At 57.3% G+C, this 14344-nt stretch overlaps 1 protein-coding gene across 1 annotated transcript; it reads right to left on the bottom strand.

The window, feature by feature from the left end:
* Window positions 1–692: 692 nt before the first annotated feature.
* On the bottom strand, window positions 693–3861 carry NEUROD2 (neuronal differentiation 2). The gene is made up of 2 exons (XM_079134276.1): window positions 3638–3861; window positions 693–2523 (listed from the first exon to the last, which is right to left on the bottom strand). Exon 2 carries the CDS (start codon window positions 2516–2518, stop codon window positions 1370–1372), a length of 1149 nt encoding a protein of 382 aa, XP_078990402.1. The 5' UTR covers window positions 2519–2523; window positions 3638–3861; the 3' UTR covers window positions 693–1369.
* Window positions 3862–14344: the final 10483 nt, after the last annotated feature.

Below are 14344 nucleotides of genomic sequence, written 5' to 3'. Positions count from 1 at the left end.
GCAAAAGCCAGGAGGACGCCTAGGACAAACAAAACAAAACAAAACAAAACAAAAAACCCTCTCCAGCCACCGGATTTCGCCGGGCGCTCGGCGCCCACTGAGGCACTGTCAGGACAGGGCGGGGGCTACCCCCAGTCTCCGTCCCCTCCGCCTAACCCCAAGAGCGGACGGAAGTGCCTGCGGGGAGGAGGAGCCAACAAGCTCACCTCCTTGTCCCCGGACGCCCGCGCTGGGCCTGCGTGTGCGTGCGGTGTGGTGTGCGTGTGTGTGTCTCTCATGCAAACCCTCCCTCCCCAAACCGACCCCCCAACAGTTTGCCATTCCATACAAATTTGGAAACAGGTTTTTAAAAAACAGTATGACGCACAACGGGGACGGGGCGGGGGAGGGCAGTGGCACTGGGGCCCCAAATCTCCGAGTCACTGATTGTAAGAACCTGGGGAGGGGGAGGGGGCGGCGCGGGCCCCCATTTCACCAAAGTGCACAGATCCGCGCTTGGGCGGGGCGGCCAACCGACAGGGAGGGGCATCCCGGGACCGGGCCGGGCCGCTAGGCTCAGTCAGAACCTCCTTGCATAGATATTTGTGTCTTTTTATTATTGGTAGTAGTATTTTTTTGCCTTTTATTGCTTCTAAAAGTTCTTACTGCTTTTTCTCTCCGATCCGGACTCTGCGTTCGGCCTCCGTCGCCTCTTTTTTTTTTTTTTTTTTTTTTTTTTTTTTAATTTTTAAAAATTTTTTTGTATGTTTGTTTTGTTTAAAAAAAAGGAAAAGGGAAAAATGGATTCTAGTTACAAATTGTCTTGGCCTCTCTTTCCTCTCAATCCACATCCCCTCCCGCCAAAATTAAAATTACAAAACTCGGGGTTGGAGGTGAAGGCGCCCTGACTTCTGCCCTCTTCAAGAAAGAGGGGGCGCCCAGCTCCTTTCGGGCCTCGGCATCTTGGTGTCTGTTTTTAAAATAATAATGATGACAGGGGAAAACCGCGTCCCACAGCTCAGCTGCCCCCTTACCAACGCCTTTGGGCCTGCAGGGAGGAGGGGAGGAGAAAACCTAAGTGAAGTTATTGGGAGTGGGGGGATCTCCAGGGAGGGCCCGGAGAGAGGTCCCTGGAGAAGCCCTCCCTAGGAGAGAGAAGGAGGGAACCCTTTGGGGAGAGAGAAGGCGAGTCCCCTGGGGGAAGCGAGGCCCCTGGGACGGGCCAACTATAGGCAAGAGACGGCTCTGCCCAGAAGAGCGGCAGGACCGGCGGCCCGCTCCCTGCGCCCGGTGCCGCCCGGGTTGATGGGGGTGCCCCTGCGGTCGGAGGGGGGCTGGGGCAGGGGGACGGGCAAAGGCAAAAGAAAAAGAAAAGAACTGGCGCGAGGTCTCAGTTATGGAAAAACGCATTGAGCTCCTCATACATGGGGCCCCGGTCGTGGTGAAGGTGCATATCGTAAGACAAGAGATTCTCCGAGTGTACGCCCCCGCGCACAGCCGACGAGCCAAAGACCAGCCCGTGGCCAGTGGGCCGCGAGCCGGGCAGCGCCGAGTAGTGCATAGAGTAGTGGTAGCTCTTCTCGTGGTCGGGCGACGAGTCCTGCTTGAGTGAGAAGTTGCCATTGAGACAGAGCGGGGGACTGAGCGGGCCCTCGTATTCGGAGCTGTTGTAGTCCGGGCTCGCGCCACCACCTCCGGCCGCTGCATACAGCGTCTCATAGGCGGCGCAGTAGCCGTGGGTCCGCAGGGCGTGCGCCGCGCCGCCGCCCAGGCCGCCGGCTGCCTGGCACTGTGCGCCCGCCAGGCGCGAGCACGGGTAAGGGTAGGGGTGCATGGCGAACGGGCCGCCGGAGCCGTGGAAGCGGCCCGCGCCGTCGGCGCCCTGCTCCGTGAGGAAGTTGCGTGAGTTGAGCTGCAGGCAGCCAGCTACCAGATTGGTGGTGGGCTGCGACAGACCCTTGCACAGAGTCTGCACGTAGGACACCAGGTCGGGCCGCTTTCCGGAGCGCAGGATCTCGGAGAGCGCCCAGATATAGTTCTTGGCTAGGCGGAGCGTCTCGATCTTGGACAGCTTTTGCGTCTTGGAGTAGCAGGGCACCACCTTCCGCAGGTTGTCCAGCGCTGCGTTCAGGTCGTGCATGCGGTTGCGCTCCCGCGCGTTCGCCTTCTGCCGCCGCAGCTTGGAACGCTCCAGGCGCGCCTTGGTCATCTTGCGTTTCTTGGGCCCGCGCTTCTTGGGCCGTTCGCCCTCCGTTTCGTCCAGTCCTTCTTCCTCCTCCTCTTCCTCCTCCTCCTCGCCCCCCAGCTCGCCTTCCTCCTTGACCTCCGCCAACGTGGCCTCTGGTACCTCTTCTCCACGCAGGGGGACTGGTTTGGCGGCCCGGGCGGGCCCGGGAGCCCCCGGCCCAGGCGCAGGCGGGGGTTGCGGCGGCGCGTCGCCCTTGTCGCTCCTCGGCTCGTCGTCGTCGCCGTCGCCCCAGCTGGCGAATTTGGGCACGTCCGAGAGGAGGCCGGGCTCGCTGAACAGGCGGGTCAGCATGGTGCCTGAGGGCGCCCCGGGGGCGGGAAGGGGAGACAGACAGCACAGAGTGAGGGGCGCGCTGGGGTCACGACGGCCCCCCAACCGCCTCCACCCCCAAGTCTCCTGCAGGTTCTTGCCCAGAGGGCCTGGATGCCTACTTCCTCCACCTGCCCCGCCCAGAGCCGGCCCAGCCCTGCCCGGTCGCCGGCGGGGGATGTCGGCCCAGGCCCTCTTCCCAGCACTGGGCCCCGGCTCCGCCCCTCTCTTGCATGGGGGGCAGTTCCCCGCGCCGGGTTCTTCCCAGGGTCAGAGAGGGGGATCCGGTACGGGCTTAAGGGACCAAATATCTTCTTCAGGGGAGGCGGCACGCTCCCCCTGAAAGCCTGTTCTCTCCCGGCGGTGGAGAGTGTCTGGGCGGCCGCGGGTGGGGACAGCTGCCCCTCTCCTCGGTCCCGCGGCCGGGGCCCCGGCCTGGCTCCCCACCCCTCCCGTGCCTCTCACCCCCACGCTCCCTAATCCAATTTGCAAGTTGGCCGCGCGCCGCCCCCGGTTCGGCCCCCATCCCCGAAGCCCCAATTCCAGAGGCGGGAGGATCGTCTCCTCTAGCCGTAGCGTCCCCAGCTCCTGGAGCCGGCTCTGGGCGGCGAGGACTGAAGAACCCCAGCGTGGCGAGGAGACAGAGAAGAGAGCCCCGTCCGTCTCCCCCGCGGTCAGGGACCCCCTTCCCCCCTTCAAACCGCCTCCCTCCCACACAGCTCTCCAGATCTCGTTGTATTTCGGGATCGATGGGAAAAAATCCAAATTTGTTTGTTTGCTTCTCTTTTTGGGGTGGTGGGGAAAGGTCGCAGGTTCCTTTGGGACAACCACCGGGGGTCTTCTCAACTCGGCCTCTTCGTGCCTCCCATGATCCTGCCTTTTCCCCCCACCAAGCCCATCGCAGACAGAAACGCCTCCCTCCGCAGCCCCCTGAGCTGCAGCCCCTAGGGGAGAAAGAACCGGAGGCGCCTCCGATGCCCACCCGATGAGGGGGTATCATCCCAGGAAGGGGGGATTTGGGGACTCTCATGTCGGCCGAAGCAGCCGCCCTCCCCCCTCCCAGTCGGCGGGTCAGATCCAGCTCCCTCTCGGACAACTTACCTCGGAGAGGAGTCAAGGGGAGAGGGGAGGGGAGGGGGGGAGGGGGTAAGAGAGAGAGGGGGGAGAAGAGGAATCTTCTCGCTTATTTCATTGTTCCCCCATCTTCAGGGAGCGGGGGCAGCGGCTCCTCAAGGCGGCGGGCGCCGGCGTCTTCAGAGCGCCATGCGAACCGCGGAGCGAGTGTGGCATCTCTACCAGGCGGGGTACCAGCCTCTATGCCAGGCCATATGGGCTTGGCACGTCACGGGCAGCAGCTATCACATGAGAGACGGTGATTGGCATGCGTCTGCATTGGGGGAGAGCCGGCTCCCCCGGGACCCGCCGCCATCTGTCACTCTCTACTCCAAAAAAAAAAAAAAAAAAAAAAAAAAAAAAAAAAAAAATTAAATAAATAAAGGAAATAAATAAATATCTCTGCCGCCCTCCCCTCCCCGCCCAACGCAGGGAAAGCAGGGATTGAGAGGGAGGTGGGAGGAGTTGCCCCCCTCAGATATAGAGACCCCCACATGGGAACAATGGGGGGCAAGCCTGGAAATTGGGCGTTTGTGGTGACCGACAATTCTGTGCTCCCTCTAGGGTCTTGCTCTGTCCATTTCCTCTCCTGCAGGTCCCCAAGGTGGGTCAGGACCAGACCTTGGGGTATGGAGAAGGGACCTCGGTGCTTGCCCCCACTCCCCAGGAGAGTCCCCTCCACCACAAAGGGACAGCTGAGGCCCCCTTCAAGGGTGGGCGTGGGGGGTGTCCCTGGCCCAAGCCCCATAGGTAGATGTTGGCACTATGCCATCCCTCATCCCTGTCTGCCCCTCCCCCACCCACCCTCACGCACACACAACATATGTGGCTGAACGAAATTCAAACCAAGGGAAAGACAGAGAAAGGGAAAGATTTGCCTGGATGTCTGTGCCTCTGCAAGGGCGTGTGTGTCTGCGGGTTCATGCGTGTGTGTCTGTGGAGTTTGGTGGGCGGGAGATGTTTCCTTGGGCATCAGGGGCATATGTATTTGGGATGGGGTGGGGAAGAACCCACGAGGTGAGCCTATGCAAAGCCCCTGTCTAGGGATAGAGGAATCAGGTCTAAATCTGGATTTCTAACCCAGAAACCTCTCCCTCGTCACCATTCCTTCTCTTTGCCAGATAGGTGACCATCCCACCAGTGGCTCTCTGTCTTGGCCTTCTGACTTGGTTGAGGGAGGAGGAGGGGACTGAGCTGGAAACTGCCTAGAGTTCCTGGATGAAACTCAAGCATTCTCCTCCCCCTGGGGAAAAAAAAATACTGAAGACACTGGACCTAACCCCAGCAGTCCCAAGAGCAGCGGAGGGGAGGTAGGTCAGAAAGGTGTCTTGATCAGGAGGTAGAAATGGCTGTGTCATCTTAGGGCTCACCTTTCAACCCTCTCACTGGGCCAGACGCAGATGCAAATGGCACAGGTTGAGAAAGGTAGCTTTAGATACACACACACACACACACACACACACACACACACACACACACACCTGTTCCTCACCCTGTGGTGCAGAAAATGGATACACACACCTACTCAGACAGGCACATGCGTGTGAGCAGGTAATCACAGTCAGGTGTAGAGAGACCTTTGTGGCCACACTGAGTCAGGCATTTGTGTTCCCAACTGTGTTTTCTGCCCCTCCTCACCCTTAGCCTACTTCTGCACCTCCAACTTCAATTATACTTTCAGCACACGCATACAGAGGTCAGCCATGTGTCAGGCACTGCAGTGGCGCAAAGATGAGCAAGAAGGGCTTCAGCCTCAATCCAGGAGTGTGCACTCCCTCCCCATGGGAACCTCCAGAGCGGGCTTGGGACTGGTAAGCCATGGATTGGATGCTGCACAGATTGAACTAGATTCTATGTAGAGACACACACCATGGCTCAGGAAGGCTTTGGGGTGCCGATGTTGTCTGGGGCTCTCAAAAGTGCTAGGCCAGGAGCTGAAAGGAGCTCAGAATGCCCAGTCCCAGCTCCTCCTTCTGCAGAGGTCACAGAGTGGAAAAATCTTTGCCTAAAAGCACACAGGTGGAGAGTAGGCTGGGTCTAGAACCCAGGTACGTGTCTCTCAGTCTAATGCCCTTCCAATGACCCCACAATCCACTTCTGTGGTATCCAAGCATGAGAAGTCATTCTGAGGTCCTGTGTCTGGGGAGGTAGATCCCACCTATGATAGATAGTCTGAAGCTTCAGGACAGAAGAAGAGGTCAAAGGATAGGCCTCAGATGGGTCAGAGACTCAGGAGGACTGGTCAAGGCCACCTTCCAATTTTGGGCACAGCCTTGAAGGTTTTACTGTCTCTTCAGTGTATCATCCATCCTGATGAGCAGCCCTCCTCCTGAGCCCCTAGCTGTATGGTATTTTGGTTACCTGCACTTGCTCAGGGCTTCTGATTCTCAGCCAACCCTATTCACCAATGTTTTTTAAAAATCCTGAGTGCTATGTGGGGCAAGGTGGCATATGCCTGTAATCCCAGTGACTCAGAAGACTGAGGCAGGAGGATCACAAGTTTTAGGTCAGCCTCAGCATCTTAGACCTTCAGCAACTTAGGGAGACCCTGTCTCAAATGAAAAAATAGAAAGGACTGGGGATGTAGCTTAGCGGTAAAGTGACCCTGAGTTCAATTCCTAATACCAAACAAACAAACCTGAACATCTTTTTTTTTTTTTTTTTTAATTTAGTTGTAGATGGATACAATGTCTTTATTTTATTTATTATGTGGTGCTGAGGATCAAATCCAGTGCCCCATGTGTACGAGGCAAGTGCGGTAGCACTGAGCCACAACCCCAGCCCCTGAAAGTCTTCAGCAAGTTCCATAACCTTTCTCAGCCTTGATTTCCCCATCTGTAAAATGGGGATAATACACCCTTACAGAGCTGTTGTGAGCACTAAGTGGGATAATACTTGTTATGAGCTTAGCATTAATATAAGCCTTCAATAAATGCCAACTCTTAGTTTTATTAAGACACTTTATAAACTGTAACATGCTTTACAGTATTAATTTCTTGTAATACTCCCCCATGCACATTCAGTGTTCTTTGTCTATATAGAAACTGAATTTTTATGAAATTAATGGGTGAGTATATGGATGAATAAAAAAACAAATGCTTCCTTGGGGAGGAAAGACATCCCCCACCTTTTCCCTTGGACACTGAGGGAGGGTTGGGTTAGCCCACCAGGGGTCTCACAGGTTCTTGCAGGCAGGAGGCAGGACCTTGCTCAGTGTAAGGAGCCCTTAGGAGGGTCTCCCATTCCTCCTGTTTTCTGTCAGGAATGACTTCAGCTTCCCAAGTCTGAGAAGATCCACAGGAGAAGGCCTGAGGTGGGAGGGCCATACCTGAGGCTAGGAGGAACTTCATCCCTTTTGGCCTGTTCCTGCTCCTGTCTTTTCTTCCTCCAGAAAAATGGAACAAGTTTTTCTCACTCGACACATTTCAACTTTTTTTTAGAAGATACAATAAAAACCAGGGGAAAATTGGAACAGAGGGAGGTGTGGGATGGGCCTGCCTAGACATGGGTTTGAAAGAGGTACAACACGTGTGTCCATATACACACGGGCAAGCATGAGCACACAAGGACATGCAGGCTCCTCTCTGTACACCCAGAGATGTCGAGATGCAGTGACGGAGAGACAGAAAGAGCCAGAAATGGAAGGAAGGAGACGAAAGGAGAAGGACACCCAGAGATGCCATCTGTTCCTCCCTGTGGCATTGGGGGAAGGGAGTTGGTGAGGGGCCTGGTCCCCTTCAGGTCTCAGAGAGGAAAAGGAGAATGGTGGGTAACTCAGCCAGGCTCAGAAGACCCCCGTTTCTGCTGCCCACTCCTCAGGAGGGAGCAGAGAGCTGGGGGCTGGAGGTTCCCATGGAGACATAGCCCCATCCCAAGGGAGGCCACAGCCTGGGCACCTAAAATGGCTGCCTCAGAGGGTGGCAGCCATTTTGTACAGGCTGGAGTCCTGAGGGGCAGGGGTGAGGGGGGCTGAGAATGTGGTGGGGGAGTAGAGAGGGCAGGAGGGAGGAGACAGGTCATTCCTGAGCAGTCTAAGGGAATCTTGCTCAGGAGACAGGAAGGATGTTCTAGAAAACTGCTCTCATGTCACCCCTGTTCCCCCCAAATAAATACACTCACACAGGAGTCTGTAACCACTCCTTTCCATTCTGACACCCAGAAGGATCGCTAGCCAGCTGCCACCCCCTAAATAAAATTGGTAGAGGCAAATGCGCTGAAGGAGACTTGAGTTCCCACCACAGTGCCTGGCCATGGGGAGCAGGTGGGTCAGACCCAGGTGTCCACTCCCTGGCTACAGCAGACATCCATCTCCTGAGGCCTCCCTGGCTGAGGGGAGCAGGCAGGTGAGAAGGCAGCGAGCTGGGAGCCTGGTGAGGAGGGGCTGTCTGCACCCCCGCTTAGATGTGGGGGAAGGGCAGGAGGTTGGGGACCCTGGAAGGTCCTGGATCCTGGCATTAGCTGTGCAGTGGGGGAGGAGGAGGGGAGGGGTGGCTGGCACTGCCCAGAAGGCGCCTGTTCCAGCAGTTGGGGATGCTCGAAGCTTCCTCCCCAAGCCTAAGAGCCCTTGCCACCCCCTTCCCAGCCCCTTGCCCCACTTCAAGTGCAGAGGATGCTGGGGGTGGGGGACCTGCAGCTTTCCTCCCAGCTCCAGGGTGGGCACCTGCCCTGCTGCCCCCTCCCCCGCCCGCCGCAGTGTGCTGGGGAGCGGCGGGCACGCCAGATGGCGTGGCTGAGAATGCGGCGACGTTGCCGGGAGGTGAGGGCTGGCACGGGTGATATGCGGCTGCGTGCCTTGTGGTGCCACCAGGGAGGGGGAGGGGAGGGCCGCTGAGGTGTGGCCCCCTTCCTTGGTGCTGACCTCCTGTCCTGACCTCCCAGATCACCTCCCAACTCTCCTCAACTTGCTTTGCCTGCATCCTGGGCTCCCACTCTAGGCCTGGATCCTACTCCAGAGGTGGGTGGGCCCTGCAGGAGCTGAGGGTCCTGGGTCAGACCACTGCTGCCTCTTTGCTCTCCCCACAACCCAGGACAAAGGACCTACAGAAGACAAGTCAGTCCTCCAGCAAAACCAGTCCCCTCAGGATTGTGTCCTTGCTCCAAAAGTGGAGCAACCTTTGCCCTTATGACCTTTGGCTCTTGGCCTCTGAGTCTTGTTCTTGTGAGAAGGGCCCCTTCCCTGATGGGCGCCAGTCCCTGAGCCTCCCTTGGTCCAACTCATCCTTCACCAAGATGCTGTCTGGGCACCTCCTGGGAGCCTTCCTTATTTCGCAGGAAGGGTGGCTCCCCTGCAGGGTTAGGAGGAGCCACTCTCCCACCTGCCTCCCTGACTGGCCCCAGGGGGCTACTTTTGTGGTCTCTTCAGTTTGCAGCTCCGCCCAGGTCTCCCGGAATCAGCCCCATACATGTTCGCTGTGTTGGCCTGGCTGCAGAGAGGGCCCTGAGCACCCTGCCTTTTCGGAGAGCCTCCTGAGGCAGTGAGGCCAGGGCCCCCCATCAAGCCCCGTGCCACAGACCCCTCTCCTTGCCCTTTGCGCCAACTTCAGCGTGGAGAGGGGGACTCGGGGTAAGGGGAAGCGGCCCTCAGAGTGAAGGCTTGGTTTAGAAGACAGGGTGCCAGATCCTACTGCTTGTGTCCTGGGCTCTGGTTCTGAGGCCCCACAAGGCCCCACAGTACCTGCTGTCACCAGGGCAGGGCCTCTCAGCATGCTCAAAGCCCCACTCATTGCCTGTATGTGGGAAATGTGACTCCCTTAGGGGAGGCGAGGTCCAGGGCTGTGGCTTAGCCCTGCTGCTTCTCATCTTTGCTGTCAATGACCCCCAATGTTCTCAGCACCCTTCTGTCCAATGAACCTGGCCTGGACTCTCCTTCTCTGGCTTCCCTTGCAGGACCCAGCTGCCGACACTGCCCATCTTATCTGAATTTCAAGGCTGGGCATGGTATTTGCCTGCTTAGGTGCCTTTGATGGCTCCCCATTGTCCCTAGGTTCAGGTCACACTCTCTAGTGACACCCCTGATCTGGCTGCTGCCCAATCCGTTAACTCTGCCCTTCTTAACTACTTCTGCCCTCATAAGCCTCAACCCCAGGACCCTTTGCTCAGGCTGTGCCCTATCTCTCTCCTACCCTTTCAGCCTAAGTGCTACTTCCTCCCAGAAGCCCCTCTGGCACTGAACTCCATGTTCCATGCTTCATGAAGGCAAGAACTGGGCGTGACTTTGACTCAGAACAGTCTCAATATGCAGCTGTGGCACCAAAGGCCTGGCCTGCTTCTGGAAGAGCTGCAGTTATACCCCAGAACTGGGGATTGCAGCCAGGGCAAGACACCCACCCACTCACAGCTACCCCCTCAAAATCTCTGCTTTCTCTGCAGCCCATGCACCAAGCCCAGCTATGCAGAAACTCAACCTTCCCATCTGTAAAATGGGATGATAATTACAATAAGACCTGCTTGCTAGGACAGTAATGAGCTTCAAGTGAGCTAACAGATGAGCGCTGCTTCAGCCTGCAGCCCCATCCAGATGTGCCTGCAGCCCCATCCAGATGTAGCTGATCTTTCCTCGAGTCCTTGATCAACTTTGGTTTTTAAATATTTGGGTTCCTGAGCTATCTTCATTGCCGTATCTTTGTTCTGCTTCTTGTCAGGCTTCCACACAAGCAGGTGGTATGTCTTGCTTCACCCCTTTCCCAACCCCACTCCAGGGTCCACTGAGGAAGGCAACGGAGGGTTCCAGGTAGCAACAGAGCCCCTGGCCTAGTACTATCTTGACCTTGGGCAAATCATGTAACCCTCTGCTTCCTCATCTGTAAAATGTGAACAGTGTCACCTGTCCACCTGTCCAGCTATGCCTCAGCCCTGACAGGAGGACCAAAAGACAGCAGGTCATGAGGTGCACTCTGGAGTGGCCAAACATGGAAAGATGGAGGCTGGGCCCCTTGCTGGGCAATGGGAAGAGCTGGGGGGTGAGCTCTGCTGCAAACTTCCTGTGAACTGGGCATTTCCCAGTTGCCTCCCTTAGAAAGTAGAGCCTGAGGTCTGGGAAGTTCTGGGGACCAGATACTGAACAGTTCTCTGATGTGTCCTTGAGCCTGACATGGGTGCTGGGGTCACTGGGGCTGGTAATAGGCACAGATGACCCACACTGCATCAGTACTGGTGCTCACAGGCTCAAAGGGCCACCTGGGCAGTGTGTATGTGAAAGGCACTGTCAGGGCAGGAGGTCACAATTTATCCAGAGGCCTCTTGGCTCAGTCCAGGGAGGCTAAAGCCCAGGACAGCATGAATCAGACCTAACCATTGCTCCTTCCATTTCACTACCCTGAGGGGCCAGGGTGAGCAGAGGAGGGACTGCCTGCCCTCACAGGGTAGGAGCTTAGTAAGTGGGGCCTCTGGGGAGGGGAGGGAACAGCGTGGGGGTAGGAGTTTCAGGGACCAACCCTCCATTTTACAGAGAACAAAATAGCACAGAGAGGGGGAGTGGCTTTTCCGGTCTCACACAGTGAATGAGTGGCAGAGCTGAACTAGAAACCAGTACCCTGATTTCTACTTAGCTGTCCTCCTGTCCTGGGACTTCAGCACTCTCTGTGGCAATGTAGTGATGTAATCTTGACGTGGTGGGCGTAATCTGTGCCCAAGACACTGGACTTCACAGAAATCATCTTGCTTCATTCTCAGGACACCAGAGAAAGGGTGGACTGGTACCACCACTTCTAATCCGACATGCTGAAGCACAGAAAGGTTGGTGTCAGGGGTGATGCGCCAAGGTCACCAGCAAGTGGCAGAGCCCAGATTCCAACAAAGCTGTCTGACACCTGAATCAGGCCCTTGGTCACTGTGTTCCTTTTTTGAATTCCAGTGATCTCCACGCTGTAAGACCAGCAGACTTTGCAATCAGGAAGGAAAGCAGGGTATCCTGGAAAAAATGTGTGTCTAAGGTTTGTGCTCTGTCCAGCCTCCCAAGTCACAGAAGCCAGGGCTCTGGGATTATCAAGTTCTTAGGGGCAGGTGGTTAGTGAGGGCTTCCCGCAATGGCAGAGGCAGCGCCATTAAACACGGGGTTGATTTACGCTGCCTTCCTCTTTCTTCAGCTCCTTCAGAAGATACCCTCCTCGTCCCTACAGGTTTGGCGAGGTGCTTCCTCCACCGGAAAGTCCTCCCTGATTTCCTTTCAGGAAATACGGCTCCCTCTGGCCCTTGGCACATGTTGACACTGGGAATGTATGGATAGATTCCAAGAACCCCGAGTTACCACTTGCTTGCTAGCGCCTCAGTCTGTAAAATGGGAATAAGGGATCCTCACTCACTGAGTCCTTGCGCGATTAAGAGCGGTGTCCTATGAGGAAACACCTGCGCCCGTGGCCCCTGCCGCTTGCTTTTTCTCCTCCTTGTCCTTCTTCTGGCTTGCTCCAGGTCTCTCCTGCCCACCCCCGCCCCGAGCCTGGCGCTGCGCCCGGCGCGCCCCAGCCGCCCAATCCCGCTGGCAGCCCTGATTTCGTGCCCGCCGGGCTCCCTCGGCACGTGCCTCTCGCCCCCGGGGACCGCGCCCCTCCTGGGCGGCCTCCCGCTGGGAGCCGGACTCGGGCGTGGGTGGCCGCGGCTCCGCCGTTGGGGTCGGCAGGAGCGGACCGGCGGCAGGCGGCGGGAAGGGGACGCTGCGCCTTTAAGGTGCCACCGCCGCGTGGCAGGGAAACAGCTTGTGCCAGCCCCATTCCGCCCGGCTCCGCTCGCAACAAGAAACACAATGCATAACAATCAGGCGCGCGCTTGGAGCCGTGCCACGCGGCGGGGGCGGGGCGAGGCGCGGGCCGCGCGGGGCGGGGCGGGGGCGCGGGTCGCGACCCCAGACCGCAGTCCCCGGGCCGCGGGGGTCCCGGGCCCGGCGCTCCCCCGCGCGGCCGCCGCGCGCCCGCCCCGGCCCGCCCGCTCGCCTCGCGCCCTCCCGCCTTCGCGCTCCCTACAAAGTTCATTCCCACTAACTCTTTTCCAGGCCACTTCCCCCTCACATCTGACAATCCGGGGCCCCTCATTCTCCCAGTAATCACTCCACTGCACTAATTGCACATGCAAATATGCAAATGCGTATTAATTAATTACTATACTAATTAGTTCTGTGGTATTTGCGAGTAATAAATCATTGGATGGGAGCGAGGAAGCTGGAGACCTGGCCCATTTTCATTCTGCATAAAATTTTAATGGTCTCTCTGGCTGATCCGGGACGGCAGTGCGCGGAGAGGCTCTTAAAGGGCCAGTGGAGGCGGGAAGGGGCAGGGGCTGCAAGCGCCGGGTGACCCTGGCAGAGACCAGCGCCCTAGGCGGGCTTGAAGAGGCAGCCCCACGCCTCGCAGGGGCTGTCTTGAGCGTGCGGTCGGCTTTTCCCTTCCCTTTGAGGCTAAGTGTCCCCGTGGGTAGATTCTAAGGAGAGAATCTGGGCGGGGAGGAAGAGGCTGAGCTCCGTTTCTTTAAGAAAGGAAAGAGGGCAAGGATCTCTGGGAGGCCAATGCCAAGGTCTTTGGGGCCCCAGGGAGTCCTGGAGAGCGGAATGAAGACTCCATCCCCGAGATGACCTGGCAAACTGAAGCCCCGGGCAGGTCAATTTTAGCTCTCACCTTTTCCTATTCCCCGGGGGATGTCCTGGGTGCCTTTTCTTGTCTCTCGTGGGGGCCACCAAGGTTGGGGGTGCCTCCAGCCTTCCCTTTACACATGATCAACCACTGCCCCGCCCCCGTGGGCACCAGCTGGCACCCTGGCAGAGCAGTCCTGGGCTTGAGTGGGCCCCTGGGACCCTGCTTTATTTCCAGGAGGTATTCAGGACCCAGGCACAGGGATGGGGCTGGCTGCTTCACAGGGCAGTTGACCAGGGGAGGCAGAGGGAACCCACTGCCAAAGCCAGTGGGTCAAAGGGGATGTCAGAGTTGGGCACAGTGCAGAGGGGGACTGAGGGCTTGTTTTGAGCTGGACCCTGATGCCAGGGTCTCTAGTCTTATAGCGCTCCCCTTCCAACCTCCTGCCACCAAAATGCCTTGGGGTGGGGCAAAGGCGCAGAAGGTCAGTCTCTAATGAGGCCAATAAGAACAACTCAGGGAACATTTGTATAGCTGAAGAACTGTCATTCACAATCACCAGGTGACATAGGTTTTGTTACTGTCCCCATTTTTTGGATGGAGAAATGGCACAGGGAGGCTAAGAGCCTGGCTCAAAAGCACCTCACCGTGAGTTGTGGAGTGGGATTTGAACCCAGGCAGTTTGCCTCTGGCATCTGGGTTCATTCTACCACTCACACTCTGTCTCTTCTCTCCATCACCATGTCTGCAGCTCCGGCTGTGAGGCAGGCACTGTGCTAAGAACTTCATCAGCAGTACCCCATTCCACTCACAATGACCCAGGAGCTAGGTTCCGGGAGAATCACCATTTTAGACATGTGGAACCCAAGGCTCAGAGAGGTTGACTAAGTTGCTCTGGGTCACATAGGAAGGATATAGTAAGACCAGGGTCAGTGGGACAGCAGAGTTCACCAGGCTTTCTGATGCACCCTTCTTTTGGGCTTGGGAAAGGAGGGGGTCATGACAACCCTTGCTGACCAGAAAACAGGAGATGAAATGGAAGGGCTTTCAATTAGACAGGAAGGAGAACGAGGAGCAGGGGTGGGGTGGAGCTTTTTCCTTTAGTGTTCAGAAGCAGGTTGGGGAAGGGTCTTAGCTG

Source organism: Sciurus vulgaris (assembly GCF_902686455.1).
Source record: "Sciurus vulgaris genome assembly, chromosome: 3".
Lineage (NCBI taxonomy): Eukaryota > Metazoa > Chordata > Mammalia > Rodentia > Sciuridae > Sciurus > Sciurus vulgaris.
This window is presented reverse-complemented; position numbering and strand designations above follow the sequence as displayed.